This window comes from Aquarana catesbeiana, linkage group LG06 (genome assembly GCF_042186555.1).
Source record: "Aquarana catesbeiana isolate 2022-GZ linkage group LG06, ASM4218655v1, whole genome shotgun sequence".
Classification (NCBI taxonomy): domain Eukaryota; kingdom Metazoa; phylum Chordata; class Amphibia; order Anura; family Ranidae; genus Aquarana; species Aquarana catesbeiana.
Window position 1 is genome coordinate 46422771 of NC_133329.1, and position 24323 is coordinate 46447093.

At 46.7% G+C, this 24323-nt stretch overlaps 1 protein-coding gene across 2 annotated transcripts in view; it reads right to left on the reverse strand.

Moving 5' to 3' along the window:
* Nucleotides 1-24323, reverse strand: part of LOC141148369 (uncharacterized) — a 111223-nt gene that overhangs the window by 64022 nt on the left and 22878 nt on the right. For both annotated transcript variants that reach the window (XM_073635785.1, XM_073635784.1), the window contains exons 3-4: nucleotides 15210-15504; nucleotides 7527-7565 (exon numbers count right to left, since the gene is read on the reverse strand). In XM_073635785.1, coding sequence (XP_073491886.1) covers nucleotides 7527-7565; nucleotides 15210-15504 — 334 coding nt within the window. The remainder of the gene's footprint in view (nucleotides 1-7526; nucleotides 7566-15209; nucleotides 15505-24323) is intronic.

Genomic DNA, 24323 nt, shown 5'->3' on the forward strand with positions numbered 1-24323 from the left:
CTTTGGGCTCCTTTTGCTAATCTCGTGTTAGTAAAAGTTTGGTGAGAGACGATTCGCGCTTTTTCAGACTCGTGGCTTTCAGATCGTTTTCTGCCGTTCAGTTTGTGCTTGTGGGTTTGTATCTGCTCTTCAGTGCGTGCAGCAAGTTCCGCGTGACTTTAGTCACTGTATTCTTGTTTATTCGTTACTGGTTTTCAGGTCGCTCTTCACAGGCCTTCCTGTTCTTCAGTGCGTTCTGTTACTTCGTTCTGAGCAGCCGACCGTTTTCTAGCCATGTTGCGTATGCGTACTCCTCGTAGAGTTCGTGCTGTGCGGGGGCTTGGTGTTGGGGTCCTGACCTTGACACAAGTCCAGTCCATGAACAGGGTGGGGAGGAGTTCATGAACCAAGAATTGGTTGCTCCAGCGTGACCAGTTCTGTCATATGCCTTTGCTCCGTGAGATCCGTGAGAATAATCCTGATGATTTCAGGAACTTTCTCAGGATGACGGACCCCGTATTTCACCGTTTGTTGGCTTCGCTGACCCCCTATATCAGCAGGCAGGATACCTGCATGAGGCAAGCCATCACTCCGGAGCAGAGGTTGGTCGCTACCTTGCGGTATTTGGCCACAGGGAGAAGCCTGCAGGACCTCAAGTTCACGACAGGCATCTCCCCCCAGGCTCTGGGGATCATTATCCCAGAGACCTGTTCTGCCATCATCCAGGTCCTGCAGAAGGAGTATATGAAGGTAAGATTTTTATCCTTTTATATCACATTTTATTGTATTGAATGTTTGCTAATATATTGTATTTCTTTCCTCATTCCCTAATTACCATGATTGTATTATGCTGTGAATGTCCCCTTTGTTCTCATGCATTCTGGATTTTTATGTAATTATTATTTGATGTCCTTCATACATATTTGCCCTTCAATAACCTCCCCAGCATGGTGTCCCCTGCCCTATATTCACCTCATGTAGTCACTTAACAATGTATTTTATCAGCTCCATAGTAGTGCTTTACCCCAAACACCCCCTAAAATGTTTGGAAATGTTATTTTGGATTTAAATTCAGGCAGAGGGCCAGAGGCTTTTTTTTGTGGTGTCCCCAAATTTTTGGTAACCCTCCCTCCCCCCAACTGCTAAGTCAGCTGATCCCAATTCTCTATCCTCAATCATCTATCTGCTGACTTTGCCAAACCCATACACACTATACCCACCTCTTTACTGGTCAGATTTATGGATGAATTCCCCAAAGCATGTAGTGCAAGGGCCTGCCTGTATACTTTCCAATGGTACTGTTTAAAGTTTTTGTATCCTATTATTATCTTGATAGGTAATAGCAGAATATCCAAATGTGCTCAAATGTGTACAGTGTGTATTTATATCTTTGTATTATGACACTTCTTACCTGTCCAGTGGGCTGCCAATAGTGTAACAAAGGAGGGGCTGTTCCAAGTAATACCCTGTATTTAGGCATTCATCTCTCAATGAAGTGAAGAGGGTTACCTGTCCAAGAGTCCCCCCCCCCTATAATGTTAGAAATGGCCCATGAGAGGGGGGGAGGGGGAATATGATAGGTGTACCTTATACTTTGTTGTTGTTAAATTCCCCTTAATAAATGCTATCTGGAGGTTGACCCATAATGTTTGTGTCTAATCTGCTTGCCAGGTTTCTGTGAAAAAATAGTAATGTTTTTTTTTTTTTTCCTCAACAGTTTCCTTCCACGCCACAGGAATGGCAGACTGTGGCCTCCCACTTTGCCCAGCGGTGGGACTTTCCTAACTGCGGAGGGGCAATTGATGGGAAACACGTCCACATCGTCCCACCACCCAACTCGGGGTCGTACTATTATAACTACAAGGGGTTTAATAGTATAGTGATGTTGGCGGTGGTGTCGGCTAATTACGAGTTCTTGTATGTGGACGTGGGGAAGAATGGCCGGATGTCCGATGGTGGAGTCATCGCCCAGACAGAGTTCTACAGGCGTCTCCAGAATGGCAGTTTGGACTTGCCACCTCCAGAGGACAATGTTGAAGGTCTCCCATTTGTGTTCGTTGCTGATGAAGCATTTGCGCTGGGGGACCACCTGATGCGGCCATTCCCGATGAGGACCCTCACCCCGGAACAGAGGGTTTTTAATTACCGGCTGGCCAGAGCCCGAAGAGTGGTGGAGAACACATTTGGAATCCTGGCCAGCCGGTTCCGACTATTTCTGACTATTTCTGACACCCATCCATATGGCGGAGTATAAACTAAACCATATTATACTGGCGTGCTGTGTTCTCCATAATTTTTTAAGAAAACATTCAGCCAACTATGCTGGCTCAGTTGGGCCTGAGGCCGGAATCCCAAATACTTCCACAATGACGGCACTTGAAAGCGGCCGTCCTGGCTTGCCCTCCCTGAATGCCCGTGATGTCCGGTTACGATACCTGGAGTTCTTTGCCGGTAGGGGGGCTATCAATATGCCAGACAATATGTGACACCTTTTTCAAATAAAAAACAACCAAAAGCAATTCTTGGTGGACATTTACTGCTTGTGTTTGTTTTAGCTGACCCTGACAGAAATGTGTTGAGTGCAGAAAATGTCGTGATTGGGTAACCTTATAAAGAATAGTGTTGGCTGGTACTTCCTAAATGCAAAAACACATTTCACTTCAAGTGCACTTGCAACTGCACTGAACCTGCACTTGTAGTGCAAAGTGTATTTGCCCTTAGGAAATAACCCCCATTTGTGCATAAAACAACAATTACATCACCCCAAAAGTGTTGTTGTAGTGTTGAGACAATAATCCACACATTCTTGAGTAAGGCACTTTTTTATACCTGCACAATCACATGTGCATTTACCAAAGGTTTTTAAAACAAACCAACATGTTTGTAGTATAAAATGTTTGCAGTAGCATTATGAATAATCAAAATATCCATTTCAGATAAAACAGGCCTGTGTAAAACCAACAAGAAAGCCAAAAAACTAGAACTTACAAAGTTCACATATGGTAAAACCTGAAGGCTATATCAGACATCAGTATTTAGGAACTGGGTTTGATATATCGTTCAGATGGGGGGAACTCACCCCTGGAAAAGCCAAATTTGGAAGATGCACACCAATTTACGAATGTCAACATGTGCTATCTGCCATCAGGGGGGATCAAGGGATGTGTTTTGGGGGAGCAAGCCCTTCCTCAACGCTACTTTATAATTGAGGAAGGGGTTGCCCCCCCCAAAACGCGTCCATTGATCTCCCGTGATGGCAGATAGCACATGTTGGCACACTGTGTGCATCCTCCAAATTTGGCTTTTCAAAACATTGTAAAAATTGAAATTACTGAAAACCGGTCATTTTGTGGGGTTTAAATTCGCCCCAAAACATCAATTATGTTATTATTTTTTGTAATAACATCACGTATTTGTTGCTGGATGTTTTGCAATTGGAGATTACACCCCATGATCTCCCCTATCAGTATCTGGGCACTTTCAGAAGTAAAGCATTCTGGATCCACAACATCACGATCACCTAAAAAGAGATAAAGAACAAAAAAAAAGGTCTCAAAAATCTGCCACCAGCCATCTCTTTTACCTGAGTCTGTGGTCGCAGACACTCACCTGTTGTGGTGCCAATCTCCACTACATCTTCTTCTTCCTCCTGCTCAGCATCTTGGGTTTGGGGTAGTTCCCCTTCTTCCAGAGGGGGGGGGGGGGTCTGTGTTCTCCTGGGATGAGGAGTGTCCGAGTCTTTTCTCCCCTATGTAAAACAAAAATGGTATACTTAGCACACAGATATTTGATGGCAGAACTATAGAAATAGGAAATATTGCTTGGAAGTGGGGTACAATTGTCTATTTTAGCCGAGTTCAAAGATGTCTTTTTTTTATTGCCCTTTGTCAAGCTGCAATACTTTACCTGTTTGGTACAAGCTTCACACATGTAACCCCCCCTATAGTATACACTGGAGCACCTGTGTGCCCCCCCTAATAAAAATGGTGTTCTTGTGTCCCACACTAGTGCTCCAGTGTCCAGATGTGAAAACAGCTGCTCAGTGTCCTCTCCTTACACACAATCTAGTTTGCATTTCATTCTAGTAACAAACCCATCTACCTAAACAAATATTTGGCATCCAAGTAGGCCCCAAAAAAATGTGGGAAAATGCATATGGCCTAGACAATGGTGTTCTAGAGGCCGAACGAAAAATGTTTGATACGAACGAATAATGGGCCCATGAACATTAAAGTTGACCTTTTTAAACGTTACAATTAATAAAAGCATATGGAGCAGAACGAACGGAATAAAGCCAGAAAGAATAGAAACACAGCACAACTACTTACTTTTTTGCAGCACTCTCCGGATCTTTCGGTACTGCTCCGGCTCTCTCAACTTCAGGTCCGACCACCGCTTCCTGAGCTGATCTTTTGATCTTCGGACCCCGAAATTCCGCTCGAGACTCCTGACCACTTTCGCCATGATCTTGGCCTTTCGGATGTTCGGGTTGGGGTAAGGCCCATATTTGCCATCATAGTCGGACTTCTTCATGATGTCGACCATCTCCAACATCTCCCCAAACGACATATTTGTGGCCTTAAAACGTCTCCTTCTGGATCGGGACGTGCCTGGATCCGGGCTTTCCTCCTCCTCCTCGTTGCTACAATTAGCACGCACCTGGTGTGACTCCGCCATCATGCTCTTCCCCCACTGCGCCGAACGAAAAGGGGCGGGGAATAGAATAGAAAGAACGTCAGGGGCGGGCGGAGTTACACACATGCGCAGTGTCTATAAAGCGTAACACGCGTGCGTATTACGTACGATCTGTGAGCGGAGGAAGGAGCATTGGACGCGCCGATCGTAAGAACGAAGGTAAGAGACAAACTTGGGCCTATACTGCTTCTAGATTGAGGACTATATTGTAACAAGATTAAGAGAGTTTGGTGTGACATTAGGCTTTGTCTTGTGTTGTGTCTTGCAGTAAACATGGATATCTTAATGAGAGATACTGACTTCATGTCACTATTCATTGATATGCTAAGTGAGCTGCCCTGTCTGTGGGAGCTTACCCACCCCCATTTCAAAAACCAAGCAAAGAGGAAGGCAGCACTGGAGCAATTGTGTGAAATTGTGAAGCAGGTGATCCCCACGGCAGACATCACTTATTTAAAGATCTTAATTGGTTGCCTGAGGAGCACATATCTGAGGGAGCGCAAGAAAGTCCTGGATTCACAGAGATCCGAAGCAGCAGATGACATCTATGTCCCCAGGATGTTGTACTATGACAGGCTGCATTTTCTGGCAGGCCAGACTGAACCCAGGCCATCCCTCTCAAGTCTTCCTTCCACGCTTCCTTCCCCCCCGGCTGAGGCTTCTGATGCCCAACCTGGGCCTTCCAGGCCATATGTGGAGGAGCCCAGATTGAGCCAGGTATAGCATTCCTCTAAATATTTCTGCTTGTACTATCAATGATGTTACCTAGATGTTAGTTGGGAGTACTAATTTATGATTGTGATTGATGATGCAAAAACTAAAACCATGTCCCTTTTTCATACACAGGGAAGTCTCAGCCAGGAGGTGGCTGATCTGCAGGTCCTTCCACCCACCCTGAAAACAGAAAGTGGCAGCAGGAGGAGTAGCCCAGAGGAGGCGGCTATCAGATTTTTTTGGAGGGCTACAGAGGTCCTGGGAGCACCCCACACCATGCAGGAGAACCTTGCGGCATTCATTGCCTATAAGATGCAGAGGATGGAGGAGGGCCAACAAGCCATGTGTCAGGCCCTCATATCAGAGGCTCTGGAGAAAGGTGTGAGGGGACAACTTACACCTCACACACAGCTTTGGGATGGTCCTCCTCCTCCTCCTCCCTCTCCTCCAGGTCCTCCCAGTCCTCCTCCAGGTCCTCCCAGTCCTCCTCCAGGTCCTCCCAGTCCTCCTCCTCCTCCAGGTCCTCCCAGTCCTCCTCCTCCTCCAGGTCCTACTCCTCCTCCTGCCACATCTCCTACAGCACAGCCACAGCCCGGAAGGAAGTGTGAAAGGAAGACCAGAGAGTGATTGCCCTGGATCCAGTCTGGTCGGCCAAAAGATGCAGCCTCTTGTGGTACCACAGCCTGGGGACACAGATGTCATCTGCTGCTATCCGAGTCTCTGTGAATCCTGGACCAGACTGCCCTCCCTTAGATATGGACTCCTCAGGCCACCAATTTTGAGGTTTAAGAATTGATGTCTGCCGTGGGGGTCCCAGGCTTCACTAATTTCTCCTGTTGATCCAGTGTTGCCTTCCTCTTTATTTGGTTCTGAGCCCTTAATAAAGGATTTTTGTTTTGAATTATACTCTCCTATGTGTTTTACTTCCAAAATGATGGTTTGTTTGTGAGGATTCAGGGACATTTCAAATATACAATGTGAAATGAACAAGGGACACCAACAACAAAAAATCTCATGGAGATTAAATAATACAAGATATCAATGGTGTTGGGGTAACTTGACATACAAAACACACACAAAAATATTCTGGAGTAAAAATAAAAATAACATTAAACAAAGATCAGCCTTGGAAAAAATCCAAACATTAAAGAAAAAAAAAGGCTTAAAAACCAAAAAAAAATATAAAAAAAATATAAAACTGTCAGATGTGACAACTAATAACAATATATTGAGGGAATCCCACTAAAAAAACACAAATCAAACTTTGTGAGAAGTGTGTGTGAATATGAGCAGCAAAACGACTTAATTCTTGTCACATTATAAAGAAGAAGAGAGTGCGCTGTATTAAACCATTTTTTACATTGCAGCGTGATGAAAGTGCTTTATCCATTGCGAACGCTAAGTTTACCAGAACGAGCTGTCCCGTGTCGGAATTTCTTCAGAGCATGCGTGGCACTTTGTGCGTCGGAACAGGCCACACACGGTCGGAATTGACGCGATCGGATTTTGTTGTCGGAAAATTTTATCTCCTGCTGTCCAACTTTGTGTGTCGGAAAATCCGATGGAAAATGTCCGATGGCGCCCACACACGGTCGGAATTTCCGACAACACGCTCCGATCGGACATTGTCCATCGGAAAATCCGACCGTGTGTACGGGGCATAAGTCTTGCAGTGGAAGTGGAGGGTTTAACACAAACTCCACAAGCTGACTGTAGGCTTTCTAATAACATAATCTGGAAGCTATACAACACCTCGATCACTTTCTGTGACCCCTGAGTGTGCCCCCCCCCCACCCACAGTGTTTCCTGAGCTCTGCTGTCCCACTTGCAGGCCCGGGACCCACATGGTGGGTGTCGCTGGGTCAGGGTGGAAGGGAGGGAGACCAGTGAACATCCATTTCCAAGCTAAAATGAACCCGGAAGCAACATGCAAGACATCACTTCTGGTTTCTGGTGTTAGGGAAGAGGCTAATAGGGCGTGATCTGCACTCCTATAGCTTCAATGGAAGGAAGGTGGGACATTAGGGATCTAATATAATGATTTACTATTATTATGACCACTATGACTACTACTACTGAATACTACTGCATTTCTACATTACAGCTCAAGTCATCATTAGTTACCAATTCTCTCTTACCTCTTTGTTCAGTTTCCATGCTCTTCCTGCTTTTGTTAACTAAAGATATAAATTAAATATGTAAGTTTCTACAACATAGAAGACAATTACCGTATTTATCGGGCGTATAACACACACATTCATTTTACGAGGGAAGTTTCAGGCAAAAAAAACGTACATTTTAAATAAGGAACTTTGAAGCAAAATAAGGGTCAGTGCCCATCTGCAGCCTCACCATTGCCATCAATGCAGCAACCTCAACATTGCCATCAGTGCAGCCTGATCGATGCCCATCTGCAGCCTAAAAGGGACAGGGAAGGGGGCGGGACGAACGCCAACAGATTACATACAATGAGAATCTCCTATGATAGACAGAACAGTCGTCCAATGGCGGCCCAGGAGATGGGACTTCCTATTAAAGAGGCCGCCAAGTAAACAGGAGATTCTCACTGTGTGTAATCTAACGGCGCTCATCCTGACCCCCTCCCTGTCCCCTCCGAGGCAGCTAAAATTGAAGTATCGGCGTATAACATGCACATGCTGTTTGCACCCGATTTTTAGGGTAAAAAAGTGCGTGTTTTACGCCAATAAATACAGTGTGTATATTATATATATATATGTAGCACTAACTCTCGGTGGAGCTGCTTCACCGGCACCGGGTTTAGGGTTCCGTTGAGTTTACCTCTGAACGATATAAGCACCAAACACTTGAGTATGTTTTCCAATGCTTTAATGAACAAATAAAGGAAGTAGCAGGAAAGAGGCAGAAGGAAAGCTGCAAGGAAGCTCAAATACCTTTCCTTAGTATTCTTTAGAACATTCTTTGGAATTGAACACTTGTAGTTGAATGCGCTCCCCTTGTGGGATTCAATCTTTGCCCGCCTGGATAGACCTCTCTCACTTGTCTAGCAGCCAGTACGCAGCACGAACAAAAGTCTCTGCCACAGACTTGTTTGGAATAAAACCTGTACGATCCTCTGCCACAGGATGTATTGGTTTGCGATGAATGTCAGACACAGTACTTGAACCTTTAAGCCAACCCGGCAGTACTATGCAGTAAGACTACTTCAGGATACGTCCTCCAACCGAGTCACCAGGCCCCTCTCCAGACCAGCACTCTGCATGATCCTTCCATGACGGGTTCTCCCCTGGGATCTTCTCGGTTGTCCAGCTTCTTCAGTCAGGATAGACAGCTCAGGACCATTCCTCTGCTGCTGTGGTAGGCCCCAGACAGGGTTCTGGGCCCACCCACACGCTGCTGCGACGTGGGTCTCCGGAACAAAGGACCACGAGGTGGTACTCATACCTGTCGGCCAGGAGGGCCAGCAGGTGGCTGAAAACGAACCCCTAAACATGGCGTCTCTCCCATAAATACCCTCTCCCAATGCAACTCGGAGGACCACCTCCACCTAGTTATCTCTGGGACAGAGGAGCACTCATACGCTTCAACACGTTGCTTTTCCAACACCAGCCCATGGTGACAACGACACCCACCGGCACAGTGTGAAACTACACGCAACTCAGCCAAACTGGAACAGAGGCAAATCTAACTTCCTCTAATAAGTGACCCACTAGATTTACCTATCAGCGGTAGATTAAAAATCTACCAGCGCTACATATATATGTAGCGCCCACCTACTTAGGTGTGTGCTAAATAGTTAGTGAGGGTCAGTTTTAGGTGAAAATTCCAGGCATTACCCTGTTTGGTTTAAGCCTGGTTGGGCTTAATTTGGTGGGGAGAAATTACAGAGTAGAATTGGGGGTGTGACCACCTGCATTCTGTCGAGAGTGATGCCTTGTTTGTCCAGTGAGAGGTGCTGGAGGGCAGGTAATTTGGAAACAGGATACAGTTAGTTGTATGGGTCAACCTGAGCCAATCATTTATTTGAATGGGCAGGGACTTTCAGGCCTATATAAACTGTGGGTCACATGCTCAAGGGTGGCTGGTTGATAGGAAAGGAATAGCAGAGGAAGACAGTATGTAGAAGCTGGTGCAGCTTAAGAGCTCTCCCCTCTGGGGAGGGGAACGTGCCTTGTCAGGAGGAGAAATAGAGGAGATAACAGAAGGAATCTGCAATATGTAACAGGAGGAGACTGCTACTACCAACAGAAGAAGGACTGGGAGAGGACCCTCTATGGCAAGCATGGACGGTTGCTGAGAAGTACACGTGAGTATAAACCCAGGGGAACAGTAATTCCAAAGACTGAGGGTGTTAAGGAGGTGCCCGTGGAGTCCTAAATAGTTATCACCTGGGAGAAATCCTAACGGTCTGTCTAAGAACTCTATTCAGAGTATTGTTCTTTGGACTTAAATTTGGAAATGCTGTGCGGTTGGGAAGTAGTAGTAAACAGGAGGGAGAAAATATGCAGACCATTACAGGAACCAAGTTATGAAGGCAGCTCATTATTCTGGAGGATCTACTCACGTTCTTTCTGTTATGCATCAATGGAGAGAATAAAGTTAATGTTTTATTGTTTTGGAGTGTTTGCTGTATGATTTATGCAGAGAAGGGGGTAACGGGATCATACTATCAGAATGAACTACCCAGCAGCTCCTACGGGGGTAGTGCGCTTCATATATATAAAATAGAGAGAGTAGAATTAAATCTCTGAGGCTCGGTTCACAGTAGGTGACTCCAATGTTGCACAATTTTCAGTGCAACTTTTTAGTGCAACTTTTTTTTTTTAAAGGTTTATAACAGTTCCAGTGGTAAGTCCTTCCACAACTAATGATCAAAATATCAGTTCTGGTTGGCATGAATATATTGATAAATCACTTATAATAAATCCTGCAGATTCCATCTAATACAGTCAATATGAAAAATTCTTCCTGCCAGATTTTCCAATTTATTTACATTATAGATACTATAGCAAAATTAATGCGACTGTTAAACTTGGTTTTAGTAATCACTTTAGAAAAGAAAAGTGCAGAAGACACCCCTCATATTGGTGTTCTTTGGAAGAAAGTCCCCTATACAGTGCTGTGAAGTAGTATTTGCGGCCTTCCTGATTTGTTTTTATTTTTTGCACATTCGTCACACTTAAAAGATTCAGATCATCAAACTAATTTTAATATTACACAAAGATAACCCGAGTAAATCCAAAATGCAGTTTTTAAATGATGATTTAATTTATTAAGGGTAAAAATATGTCCAAACCTTCCTGGCCCTATGTGAAAAAGTAATTTCCCCCCCTTGCTAAATCACAACTGAACTGTGATTAACCACATTTTTTGGAAAGTTAAGCTCAATATCACTTACCAAGCTCAGGCCTGATTACTGCCAGACCTGTTGAATCAAGAAATCACTTAAATAGAAGCTGTTGGACAAAGTGAAGCACGCTGAAAGATCTCAAAAAGCAATGCATCATGCTGCAATCTAAGGTAATTGAAGAACAGATGAGAAACAAAGTAACTGACATCTATCATTCTGGAAAGGTTTACAAAGCCATCTCTAAAGTCTCGTACACACGCTTAGATTTTCGGACGACCGAACCTCTGTTTTTTGTGGCATGCTAGTCTCAGCTCGAAAGTGAAGAGGTTATTCATAATACGAACATTTTTGATACGACAGAATAAAACGTCAGAAGTGACGTAATGTGTTGAATAGTTTTGTATGTATTCTTTTGTTTCTGAGCATGCCTAGTCTTGTTCTTACGATTTTTTTCAGACGAAAACTGTACTAATGAAACGAAAATTGGACGAAGAGTTCACATCTGACAAAAATTGCATAGTCTGCACATCCAGCTTTTGTCTGACGAAAAAGCAAAATTGGCTGTTGAAAGCACCGTACTAACGATCCAAAAATTTTCAGACTGCTCGTATTGTCGTATTGTGTGTATGGGCCACAAGGCTTTGGGACTTCAGTGAACCATGGTGAGAGGCATTATCCACAAATGGAGAAAATTTGAAATTTGAGTGTTGAACCTTCTCAGGAGTGGCTGGCCGACCAAAATTACTCCAAGAGCACAACCATGACTCATCCAGGAGGTCATAAAAGAACCCAGAACAACATCTAAAGAACTGCAGGCCTCACTTACCTTAGGTAAGATCAGTGTTGATGATTCAACAATAAGAAAGAGACTGGGCAAAAATGGCCTCTATGGGAGAGTTCCAAGGCCACAGCCACTGCTGACCAAAAAGAACACAAAGGCTCTCACATTTGCCAAAAAACATCTGGATTATCCCCAAGACTTATTCTGTGGACTGATGAGACAAAAGTGGAACTTTTTGGAAGGTGTGCGTCCTGTTACATCTGACATAAAACGAACACAGCATTTCATAAAAAGATCATACCAACAGTCAGACATGGTGATGGTAGTGTGATGGTCTGGGGCTGCTTTGCAGCTTCAGGACCTAGACAACTTGCCATTGTTAATGGAGCCATAAATTCTGCACTCTACCAGAAAATTCTGAAGGAGAATGTCTGGCCAGCAGTTCCTGACCACAAGCGCACTTGGGTTGGGCAGCAGGACAATGATCCAAAACACACCAGCAAGCCCACCTCTGAATGGCTAAAAAAAATAAATAAAGAAGAAAGGTTTTGCAGTGGCCTAGTCAAAGTCCGGGCTTAAATCCAATTAAGATGCTGTGGCATGACCTTTTACAGGCCGTTCATGCTGGAAAACCCTTCAATGTGGCTGAATTAAAACAATTCTGCAAAGAAGAGTGCGCCAAAATTCCTCCACAGCAATGTGAAAGACTTCTTGCCAGTCATCCCAAACGCTTGATTGCAGTTGTTGCCGCCAAGGGTGGCACAACCAGTTATTAGGTTTAGGGGGCAATTACTATTTCACATAGAGCCAGTTAGGTTTGGAAAGCTTTTTTCCCTTAATAAATTAAACCATCATTTAAAAACTGCATTTTGTATTTACTCGGGTTATCTTGTGTCATATTAACATTTGTTTGATGATCGGAATCATTTAAGTGTGACAAATATGCAAAGAAATAAAAAATCAGGAAGGGGCAAATACTTTTTCATAGCATTGTTTATTGGTGGTCAGTAGAAGAAGGGCCTCCTTATGTAGCACCCTGATGTTTAGGCAGGGTTGGTAACAAATTTAGTTTGCCAGGTAGTAAGCATCCTGGCTAATTGCTAGAAGATCCACTGACTTCTCTCTAAATCTAGGTTTGCTGCACTTCTCTCTTCTGTCACTGGGTGGCATTATAGACAGTGACATTGGATTGACAAGGGCATAGCAAGGTCAGACTATGAGTGGATGGGTTGTCTCAGACAATCAGCAGGGTTTCTTTAGCCTCTTGGCCTGCTGGGAGAGCCTATTTGGGTGGAGTCAGGTTATCGCCATTCTGTGCCACCTGGACGGCTGTCTGGGTGGACGTACATTGAGATACCCGGGCTGCTAGGCCAGAAGCCTGAGGCCTATCCCAGGAATACCTGGCTGCTAGGTTGCCTGAGGCCTATCCAGGAGCAGGAAGAGTAGCGAAGGGTTGGGACTTCAGGTTTGGAGTCCAACCGAGTTGCAGAGGTTCCGTCGGATAGGGGAACCAGTCATTATCCAAGGTTAAGGGAAGTAGTTGCCACTAAGGGACCATCCCTCCTATAACCAGAGGATAGATTGAGAAAACTTGAAGAAGTACCAGAGCAGTCTTCTCATCAGCCGGAGACCGCGAAAAAGTGGGAAAGCTTGAGCGAGTTCCAAGCCAGGGACCCATCGGGTTAGTGGGGAGGGGGGTGATGCCTGAAAAGTACACAGCGGGCAAGCTGTAGAAGAGCTCGGGGATCCAGAAACGACTGGGATCTGAAAATCTAGTGAGAGACTAGGAGCTCGGTGAGAGAAGACCTACAGTGGGATACTGTGAGATGTAAGAGAAGATCCCTTCTGGGTTACCAAGAGTTATGTGTGAGGAGCATTATTGACTGTTACAAGTTCAGTTGCCATAGGAGAAAGCAATTACACTAGTACAGTGCTTGCATCCAGTTGGAGGCCTACAGTCTGTATAGTTGTCTGCCTATCTTTTTCTCTGAGTCTAATTAACATCGCATCTGTCTAAGGGTGTCCTTAACACCCTCTCCCCCAGTTCTTGTTATGAGACAAAAAGTGACTGGCGCCTAATTATTCCATATTGCATTACACCCACTATGCCTAGTAACCCACTCTACAAGGAAGGATGTCAGCTCTCCCTGACTCTGGAGGTCACCATTAGGCCTCTAGGGGTCGGGGCCATTGCTACACAATTTGTGATCAGTAAAAAATTGTCTTATATATTGGTGGTTAGTGTAGACAGCCAACCCCTTGCATTGTTGATCAGGCAAAGAAGGCTCCCCTTAGAATTCTGGTCATTAGAAATACAGTATGTCCCCTATATTGGTGGTCAGTGGAGAAGGCCCCTATATTGGTTGTCAGTTGAGAAGGGCCCCTTATATTGGTGATAAATGAAGAAGCCACCTTACATTTGTGGTCAGTTGAAAAGTATCCCTTACAATGGTAATTGGTAGAAAATAACTCCCTATTTTGATGGTCTGTGGAGAAGTCCCCGCTCACAGTGGTGGTCACTGGAAAAGGAGCCCTTATATTGGTGATCTGTGAAGCCACCCCCACTTCCATTTGTGGTTAATAGAAAAGTCTCCCTTTCATTGGTGATGCCTTTATTAATGGTTTATGGAGAAGTCCCCATCCAAATTGATGGTCAGTGGAAGAAGGGCTCCCTTATATTGGTCATCAGTGGTAGAAGGATGGTCAGTGAGAAAGCTCCCCCTTACATTGGTGGTCAGTAGAAAAAAGCTCCCTTACTTTGGTGGTCAGTGAAAAGGTGCCCCATATATTAGTGGTCAGTAGAAAAGTGATCCTTATATTGATGGTCTGTGGAGAAGCCCCCCACCCTTAAATTGGTGGTCAGGGAAGAAGGTCCACCCATACATTGGTGGTCTGTAAATGAAAGACCCCCTTTGTGGTTAGTGGAAAAAGGATCCCCTTACAGTTGTGATCACTGGAAGAAGGATCCCCTACAGTGGTGGTAAGTGGAGAAAAGCCTTCTCACACAGGTGGTCAGTGGAAGGAGGACTAATTTACATTGGTGATCAGTGGAGAAGTCCCACCTTACATTGGTGGTCAGTAGAAAAGTGTCCCTTTCAGTAATGGTTATTGGACACCTCCCTACCCCTTACATGGTGGTCAGTGAAAGAAGAGACCCTTTATATTGGTGATCTGTGACGAAGACCGACCTTACAATGGGGGGTCAGTAGAAAAGTGCCCCATTATACCAATGGTCAGCGGGGCTAGGTCCACTTACATTGGCAGACAGTTGGAAAAGATTGTTCTTTACAGTAGAAGTTACATTTGTGGTAAGTCAAGGATGCTTTTGTGAAAGGCTGCTGTATATGCTTAAGCTGGCTGCAGGCAGACAAAAGCCTTTCCAACAGTAATAAGCAGGAAGACCATTATCCATCCCTAAATACTTGAATTTCCCCCACTGTGTATTTTACAAGAGGAGGTGTCTCATGAAGGGTTCTATACTTTATTCCTTATCATTAATAAGAGGAAGGAAGCAATAGATTCACCACAGAATAGGTTTCAAGCTGGAAGAATGAGATGAAGAAAAATTCCAACTCTCCTTGTGCCTATACCAGCCCAAACTTCTCCTTTGTTGACAAAGAGTTTCACCTGGCTGTAAAATTAGGGATGGGATGGAGACATTTATGGCCACCCTTATAAAGAATATTTTGTCTGACATTACAATGTACGCACCATTCCTGAGTTCTTTATCAATCAACATCCTTATCTGATTCTCACTGATTAAATTAAGAGCAGTTTTGATGGTTGTTACTGCATGCTTCTCAGTGTGACATCTGAAGATATAGTCAACCATTTCCTCTAAGGATGTATTTTGAATATCTTTCTTTTTTATGGGTCCAGTTCCTTTAGGAGGCGGTATCTGGCCAAGAGCCTTCTTAAAACTTGCCATCCTCTTCTCATCCAGACCGCAGAGATGGTTTGCGATTATTAGTTTCTTTGTCATATTTAGGAAGACATCTTCTGAGCTCTGCCAATTACAAAACAATGAGAAAGAAATACAACTGTATGTCACTTTTCTCCTGCTGAGACATAAATGATAGAATCTGTTCTTATTCTGTATGTATGAGCCCTACACAGTACCACTTCTCTTGCCCTGTATGTTGTGTGTAATTATCAGAATCTGTTCTTAAAGTGGTTGTAAACCCTCCCTAGTGACTTTTAACTATAGCCTAGAATAAGGCTTTACCTATAGGTAGTGGAAATATCTTCTAAACGTGCGCCATTTAGGAGATATTTCACTTGTAGTGCCCCGATGATGTAATTGGTGCATGCGCTGTGAAAAAGGGGGTGAAGATGCATGCAGCCTGCACAGGGGACAGCAATGTATTGGTTTGCAGGTAAGTTTTACATAAATGCATACTAGCCCATTATGCTTTTAATTTGCAGGCTTTGCAGGGAGCAAAAGAGGAAGTAAAACCCATCAGGGTTTACTTCCTCTTTAAGCTTTCCTCCATAACAGCTGTAGTGCAGTCTCTGAGTACAAGTGGAGAACAGAAAAAGGTCCTACAGATCCTCTGGTATAACAATTTCGTTGAGCTATTTTCAAAGTAGGATTTCTCAATCCCCCACCTCCTCAGATACTTCAGAGCTGAGTCCAGATATGGTGAGAGATAACCCTGAGTACATCTCTTCCTCTTGAGAGAACCGCCCCGCATCCAGGACTCTGCACAAGGCAATATCCAGGCCCTAACACTGTTTACCCACGGAGGGCCAACACAGGAGTCCAAGCACCCAAAATTAACTTTTAGGCCTCATGCACACTGGACGTTAAAATAACGTTATAAAAACATCAGTAGCTTTGCAGTGTGTTTTTCAACTTTTTTCAATGTTTTTGCAATAGCGTTTTTTGCATTTATTAGCGTTTTTTTTTTTTTTTTTAAGAAAAAAAAATTTCAAATTTATGTTATCCTATGTGTCCATGCACACATAGGCTGTTGGATTAAAAACATTAAAAAACGCTGGTGAGCGTAGTTTTTGAGCGTCTATCAACATTTAGCAGCGTTAGAGCGTTTTTACAGATGAAAAACGTCTCTCAGAACCCACTAGTTTTGTTTTTTTTTACTGCTCAAAAATGCCACTGCCCAAAACTGCTGATAACAGCCTATGTGTGCATGGACACATAGGATAACATGATGGAAAGTTTAATGACTGTAGAAAAAAACATCTACAACCAAAAACAGCTGCTGTCAAAAAGTAAAAAAATGTCCAGTGTTCATGAGGCCTAGGAAAAAGAGAATCAAAAAACACCTTAGGGTTTATCATATTCAACCCACCCACTTTTTTCGGCAGGTAAGTAACCCCTTTTTATTGGATTCAATCTATTACCCCAGAAAAGCTGAAAAAACAGACTGAAGAGCCTTGCAGAGAAAGATTGTGGCAACAGAAAAACCATAGAGACATATTGAAGGATAGGAATTAAGTATGTTTTCAACATTGTGACCCTTTCTCTGTAGGTCAGCTTGCAACTCTTCCATTACTGAACCCCTGCATTTCCAGCATCCAATTTCTCCTCCCAATTTAGCCTGGCATTATCTTCCCTTCCAAACTTAACCCCTAAGATCTTAAGACAACTTGAAGCTATTGCAAACTGGGGCAAATCAAAATCTGGATCACTCTGCAGTGTCCATAGAGCTTCACTCTTCTCAAAGTTGACAAGAGACCCGGAGGCCTCAGAGTAAGTTCCAAAGGAAGCTGCTACCAACTGGGAGGCAGACACCACTACAGTGACATCATCCGCATAAGCGAATACAGTAAGGGCCGAGGCATGGGGCACAGGTACCCCCTGAAATCTATACTCCGGCAGTGATCTCAAAAAAGGATTGATGGCAAAAAAATATAAGAGGGGACTCAAAGGGGCAACCCTGCCTCACCCCAGCCTCAACCCTAAAGGTACCGCCTTGCCACCCACTGATAAGTGGAAAGCTCCCAGCCTTCCAGTATAAAGTTCTCAGCCAATCAAACAATAACCTTGGGATACCATACTTTAACAAAGTCGCCCACAGATACCCATGGTCAACCCTGTCAAAAGCTTTAGCTTGGTCTAAACTCACCATATACTTCCCATGCAGGGCCGATCCTAGGTTCACAGACGCCTTGGTGCAGAAACATTTCTGGCACCCCCACGTGGGCGTGGTCATCTTACCAACTCCTCCCCTTTACAAATGTTTCTTTGGCAGTGACTCAAACACAGAGATTCTCCCCTAAGAAGTCTTCGTTACCCTAGGATCCTCCTGTGATCTCTTAACAATAAAGCAAATACAGGAAGAGTGTACACTAATGAGACCTGGAGGGGAGTTTCTCCGATGCACACAGAGAGGGCTTCTGTTATAGAGTCTGTTAGGCCCCTTTCACACTTATACGACTTGTCCCACGATTTTGTACTGCAAAATCGTATGACAAGTCATTCTCCATGATTTTCAATGACTACCATTCATATTGGCACGACTTTAAGTCGTGCCGACTTGAAAGTAGTCCCTGCACTACTTTGGTCCAACTTCTATGCGAGTTGTACTCCATAGACCTCAAGTCTGTAGCATGCAAGTCGTGCCTGAATAATATAGACACGACTTCAGCACGACTTTGTAAGCACAAGCCCGGCCTCGCTATTCGGGAAAGGAAAACTTTTCTTTCCTTTCCCGATGAGCGACAGGCAGTGCTGACAGCTGTCTGGTATGAATCCAGAGGGGGAACTCCGTGCCAAGTTTTAAATAAAAAAACCGGCGTGGGTCCCCCCCCCAGAGACCTAAGGGCCTGGTATGGATCCAAGGGGAACCCCCTACGCCGAAAAATCGGCGTGGGGTCCCCCCCAAAATCCATACCAGACCCTTATTCGAGCACGCAGCCCGGCCGGTCAGGAATGGGGGTGGGGACGAGCGAGCGCCCCCCCCCCTCCTGGACCGTACCAGGCCGCATGCCCTCAACATGGGGGGGTGGGTGCTTTGGGGCATGGGGGGCGCAGTGCGGCCCCCCCACCCCAAAGCACCTTGTCCCCATGTTGATGAGGACAAGGGCCTCTTCCCGACAACCCTGGCCGTTGGTTGTCGGGGTCTGCGGGCGGGGGGCTTATCGGAATCTGGGAGCCCCCTTTAATAAGGGGGCCCCCAGATCCCGGCCCCCCACCCTATGTGAATAAGTATGGGGTACATGGTACCCCTACCCATTCACCTAGGGAAAAAAGCGTCAATAAAAAACACAGTACACAGGTTTTTAAAATAATTTATTAGGCAGCTCCGGGGTCTTCTTCCGACTTCGGGGGTCCTCTTCCGACTTCGGGGGTCTCTCCGCCGTCTCCTCCCGGTGTCCGCATCTTCTGCCGGCTCCTCCGCTATCTTCTGCAGCTCAATTGCTAGCGGTGGCCTGGACTTCTGCCTTTTTCTTTTCTTCCAGAGATGTTGACACGACGCTCTCTCCAGCCAGAATGGTCTCTGTGCGCTTCGCAAGGGACTTATATAGGCGGTGGCCCCGCCCCCTTATGAGATCACTGTCCCGGGGCATGCTGGGACTGTGCCGTCATAAGGGGGCGTGGTCATCACCCGGTGACCACGCCTCCTAAAACGTCACAGACCCAGCATGCCCAGGGACTGTGACGGCATAAGGGGGCGGGGCCACCGCCTATATAAGTCCCTTGCGAAGCGCACAGAGACCATTCTGGCTGGAGAGAGCGTCGTGTCAACATCTCTGGAAGAAAAAGAAGAAGGCAGAAGTCCGGACCACCGCTAGCAATTGAGCTGCAGAAGATAGCGGAGGAGCCGGCAGAAGATGCGGACACCGGGAGGAGACGGCGGAGAGACCCCCGAAGTCGGAAGAGGACCCCCGAAGTCGGAAGAAGACCCCGGAGCTGCCTAATAAATTATTTTAAAAACCTGTGTACTGTGTTTTTTATTGACGCTTTTTTCCCTAGGTGAATGGGTAGGGGTACCATGTACCCCATACTTATTCACATAGGGTGGGGGGCCGGGATCTGGGGGCCCCCTTATTAAAGGGGGCTCCCAGATTCCGATAAGCCCCCCGCCCGCAGACCCCGACAACCAACGGCCAGGGTTGTCGGGAAGAGGCCCTTGTCCTCATCAACATGGGGACAAGGTGCTTTGGGGTGGGGGGGGCCGCACTGCGCCCCCCATGCCCCAAAGCACCCACCCCCCCATGTTGAGGACATGCGGCCTGGTACGGTCCAGGAGGGGGGGGGCGCTCGCTCGTCCCCACCCCCATTCCTGACCGGCCGGGCTGCGTGCTCGGATAAGGGTCTGGTATGGATTTTGGGGGGGACCCCACGCCGATTTTTCGGCGTAGGGGGTTCCCCTTGGATCCATACCAGACCTAAGGGCCTGGTATGCCCCTGGGGGGGGGACCCACGCCGTTTTTTTTATTTAAAACTTGGCACGGAGTTCCCCCTCTGGATTCATACCAACTACTGTATGTTTTCATTTGTTAATGCCAAAAACGTGGCAAAGTAGTACTGCTCCCAAATCGCGGTAAAATCGCGGCAAATCGCGGTAAAATCGCGGCAAAATCGCGGCCGCGAAATCGCGGTAAAATCGTGCGACTTTGAAGAAGTATAAGTGTGAAAGGGGCCTTAGAAAGAGCCCCGAGACATGGTACAGGAGATGTCAGACTGTAGACATGATACAAGAGATGGTCAGAGACTGCAGACATGTTACAAGAGATGGTCAGAGACTGCAATCATGTTACAAGAGATGGTCAGAGACTGCAGACATAGTACAGGAGATGATCAGAGACTGCAGACATAGTACAGGAGATGATCAGAGACTGCAGACATAATACAAGAGATGGTCAGAGACTGCAGACATGTTACAAGAGATGGTCAGAGACTGCAGACATGTTACAAGAGATGGTCAGAGACTGCAGACATGTTACAAGAGATGGTCAGAGACTGCAGACATGTTACAAGAGATGGTCAGAGACTGCAGACATGTTACAAGAGATGGTCAGAGACTGCAGACATATTACAAGAGATGGTCAGAGACTGCAGACATGTTACAAGAGATGGTCAGAGACTGCAGACATGTTACAAGAGATGGTCAGAGACTGCAGACATGTTACAAGAGATGGTCAGAGACTGCAGACATAGTACAAGAGATGGTCAGAGACTGCAGACATACTACAGGAGACGGTCAGAGACTGGAGATATAATAGAGGAGATGGTCAGAGACTGCAGACATATTACAGGAGATGGTCAGAGAATGCAGACATACTACTGGAGACGGTCAGAGACTGGAGATATAATAGAGGAGATGGTCAGAGACTGCAGACATGTTACAAGAGATGGTCAGAGACTGCAGACATACTACAGGAGAGGGTCAAAGACTGGAGATATAATAGAGGAGATGGTCAGAGACTGCAGACATATTACAGGAGATGGTCAGAGACTGCAGACATGTTACAAGAGACGGTCAGAGACTGCAGACATACTACAGGAGACAGTCAGAGACTGGAGATATAATAGAGGAGATGGTCAGAGACTGCAGACATATTACAGGAGATGGTCAGAGACTGCAGACATACTACTGGAGATGGTCAGAGACTGGAGATATAATAGAGGAGATGGTCAGAGACTGCAGACATGTTACAAGAGATGGTCAGAGACTGCAGACATACTACAGGAGAGGGTCAGAGACTGGAGATATAATAGAGGAGATGGTCAGAGACTGCAGACATATTACAGGAGATGGTCAGAGACTGCAGACATACTACTGGAAACGGTCAGAGACTGGAGATATAATAGAGGAGATGGTCAGAGACTGCAGACATATTACAGGAGATGGTCAGACTGCAGACATACTACAGGAGACGGTCAGAGACTGGAGATATAATAGAGGAAATGGTCAGAGACTGCAGTTCTTATGAACGTTAGCAGATAATGGCCGATCTCGCCCTCTCACCTGACCCAGTGATACAGCAACAATGGTTCCCCTGATCAGGAGTCTGCTCACTCAGAATTGCCCATGGCGACTCCGTTGGGTAGAGCCCTGATCTGTATTCTGGCAATGACTCCATTCCTTTCTCCACCAGGGAAGGCGCCAGGGTGTGTGGCTTTTCTTCTGGTGGCGCAGGGCAGCGGGGTTCTCTCTCTGATGGTGTTCTCTCAGCACTGTCCTCTTCCTCTGGAGTCCTGGGTGCACTTCCCTGAAAGTTTTCTCTGACTCCTGGCTCTCTCTCTCCCATTCAGCTGAGCATGCTGTGTGGGCTGCAGTTTCCATGTTACAGTGGGGCTGCCAGTCCTCGGGACTACATGTCCCACAATCCTCTTCTTTGCTCGTTCTATTGTCTTCCCTGGCCGATATGAAGGCAGGGGAAGAAACATAGTGCGCCGCTCATTAGTACAGCAGTGCGTGCAAGGAGGAGAGGGAGAGGGGAAATAAGCCTGCGGCTGCAGTGGCGTCACTAGGCTTGGTGTCACCCAGTGCGGTAAAACATGGTGTCACCCCCCTCCACCAACTATAGTCGCCCCTCAGTACAGACCCCCCTCCACTAAGTATAGACCCCCCTTCGTCAGTGCAGACCCCCCCATTAAGTATAAACTCCTCTCTCAGTACAGACTCCCCCATCAGTATAGACCCCCCTCAGGACAAACCACCCCCTCCATTAGTACAGAACCACCCCTCCTCCATTAGTACAGAACCACCCCTCCTCCATTAGTACAGACCCCCAGAACAAACCACCCCCCTCCATTAGTACAGAACCCCCTCCTCCATTAGTACAGACCCCACAGAACAAACCACCCTCCCTCCATTAGTACAGACCCCCCAGAACAAACCACCTCTCCTCCATTAGTACAGACCCCCCCAGACCAAACCACCCCCTTCTATTAGTAAAGACCCCCCCAGAACAAACCACCCCCTCCATTAATACAGACCCCCCAGAACAAACCACCCCCTCCATTAGTAAAGACTCCCCTACATTAGTACAGACCCCCCAGGACAAACCACCCCCCCTCCATTAGTACAGACCCCCCCCAGGACAATCCACCCCCCTACATTAGTACAGACCCCCCCAGGACAAACCACCCCCCTACATTAGTATAGACCCCCCCCAAGGACAAACCACCCCCCTACATTAGTATAGACCCCCCAGAACAAACCACCTCCCTACATTAGTATAGACCCACAGGACAAACCACCCCCCTACATTAGTATCAACCCCCCAGGACAAACCACCCCCCCACAGTAGTATAGACCCCCAGGACAAACCACCCCCCCTACATTACTATAGACCCCCCAGGACAAACCACCCCCTACATTAGTATCGACCACCCCAGGACAAACCACCCCCCTACATTACTATAGACCCCCCCAGGACAAACCACCCCCCCTACATTACTATAAACCCCCCCAGGACAAACCACCCCCTACATTAGTATCGACCCCCCAGGACAAACCACCCCCCCTACATTAGTATCGACCCCCCAGGACAAACCACCCCCCCTACATTAGTATGGACCCCCCAGGACAAACCACCCCCCTACATTAGTATAGACCCCCCAGGACAAACCACCCCCCCTACATTACTATAGACCCCCCAGGACAAACCACCCCCCTACATTAGTATAGACCCCCCAGGACAAACCACCCCCCTACATTAGTATAGACCCCCCAGGACAAACCACCCCCCCTACATTACTATAGACCCCCAGGACAAACCACCCCCCTACATTAGTATTGACCCCCCAGGACAAACCACCCCCCTACATTAGTATGGACCCCCCCAGGACAAACAACCCCCCTACATTAGTATAGACCCACCCAGGACAAACCACCCCCCTACATTACTATAGACCCCCCCAGGACAAACCACCCCCCTACATTAGTATAGACCCCCCAGGACGAAACCACCCCCCACATTAGTATAGACCCCCAGGACAAACCACCCCCCCTACATTACTATAGACCCCCAGGACAAACCACCCCCTACGTTAGTATCGACCCCCCAGGACAAACCACCCCCCTACATTAGTATGGACCCCCCAGGACAAACCACCCCCCTACATTAGTATAGACCCCCAGGACAAACCACCCCCCTACATTAGTATTGACGCCCCAGGACAAACCACCCCCCCTACATTAGTATGGACCCCCCCAGGACAAACCACCCCCCTACATTAGTATAGACTCCCCCAGGACAAACCACCCCCCTACATTAGTATAGACCCCCCAGGACAAACCACCCCCCTACACTACTATAGATTCCCCAGGACAAACCATCCCCCCCTACATTACTATAGACCCCCCAGGACAAACCACCCCCCTACATTAGTATAGACCCCCCCAGGACAAACCACCCCCCTACATTAGTATAGACCCCCCAGGACAAACCACCCCCCTACATTAGTATAGGCCCCCCAGGACGAAACCACCCCCCCTACATTAGTATAGACCCCCCAGGACAAACCCCTCCCGCTACATTAGTATAGACCCCCCCAGGACAGACCACTCCCCCTACATTAGGCTAATTTAAAACACCCGAGCGGCAGCTAGAGAGGAGAGGACAGTGTGCAGCAGCGCCGCTCAGGTGGAGCGTGTCAGGCTTGGGCTGCAGGCAGGAGTGAGACACAGGAGGAGGAGAACTGGAACACGTTGGGCATGGGCACGGGCCCCAACCCCAGTGACGTCACTGCGCGGCTGGTCTCTCACACAGAGACAGCCGCTCCAATCTCATTTTGCTCTCCTCCTCTGACAGGAAGAGGGAGGGGGGATGGGCTTCGGCACTCGGCAGGAAACACAGCGGCGGCAGTGGCGACCAGCAGAGAGAGCCGCCTACGGACAAGGAAGA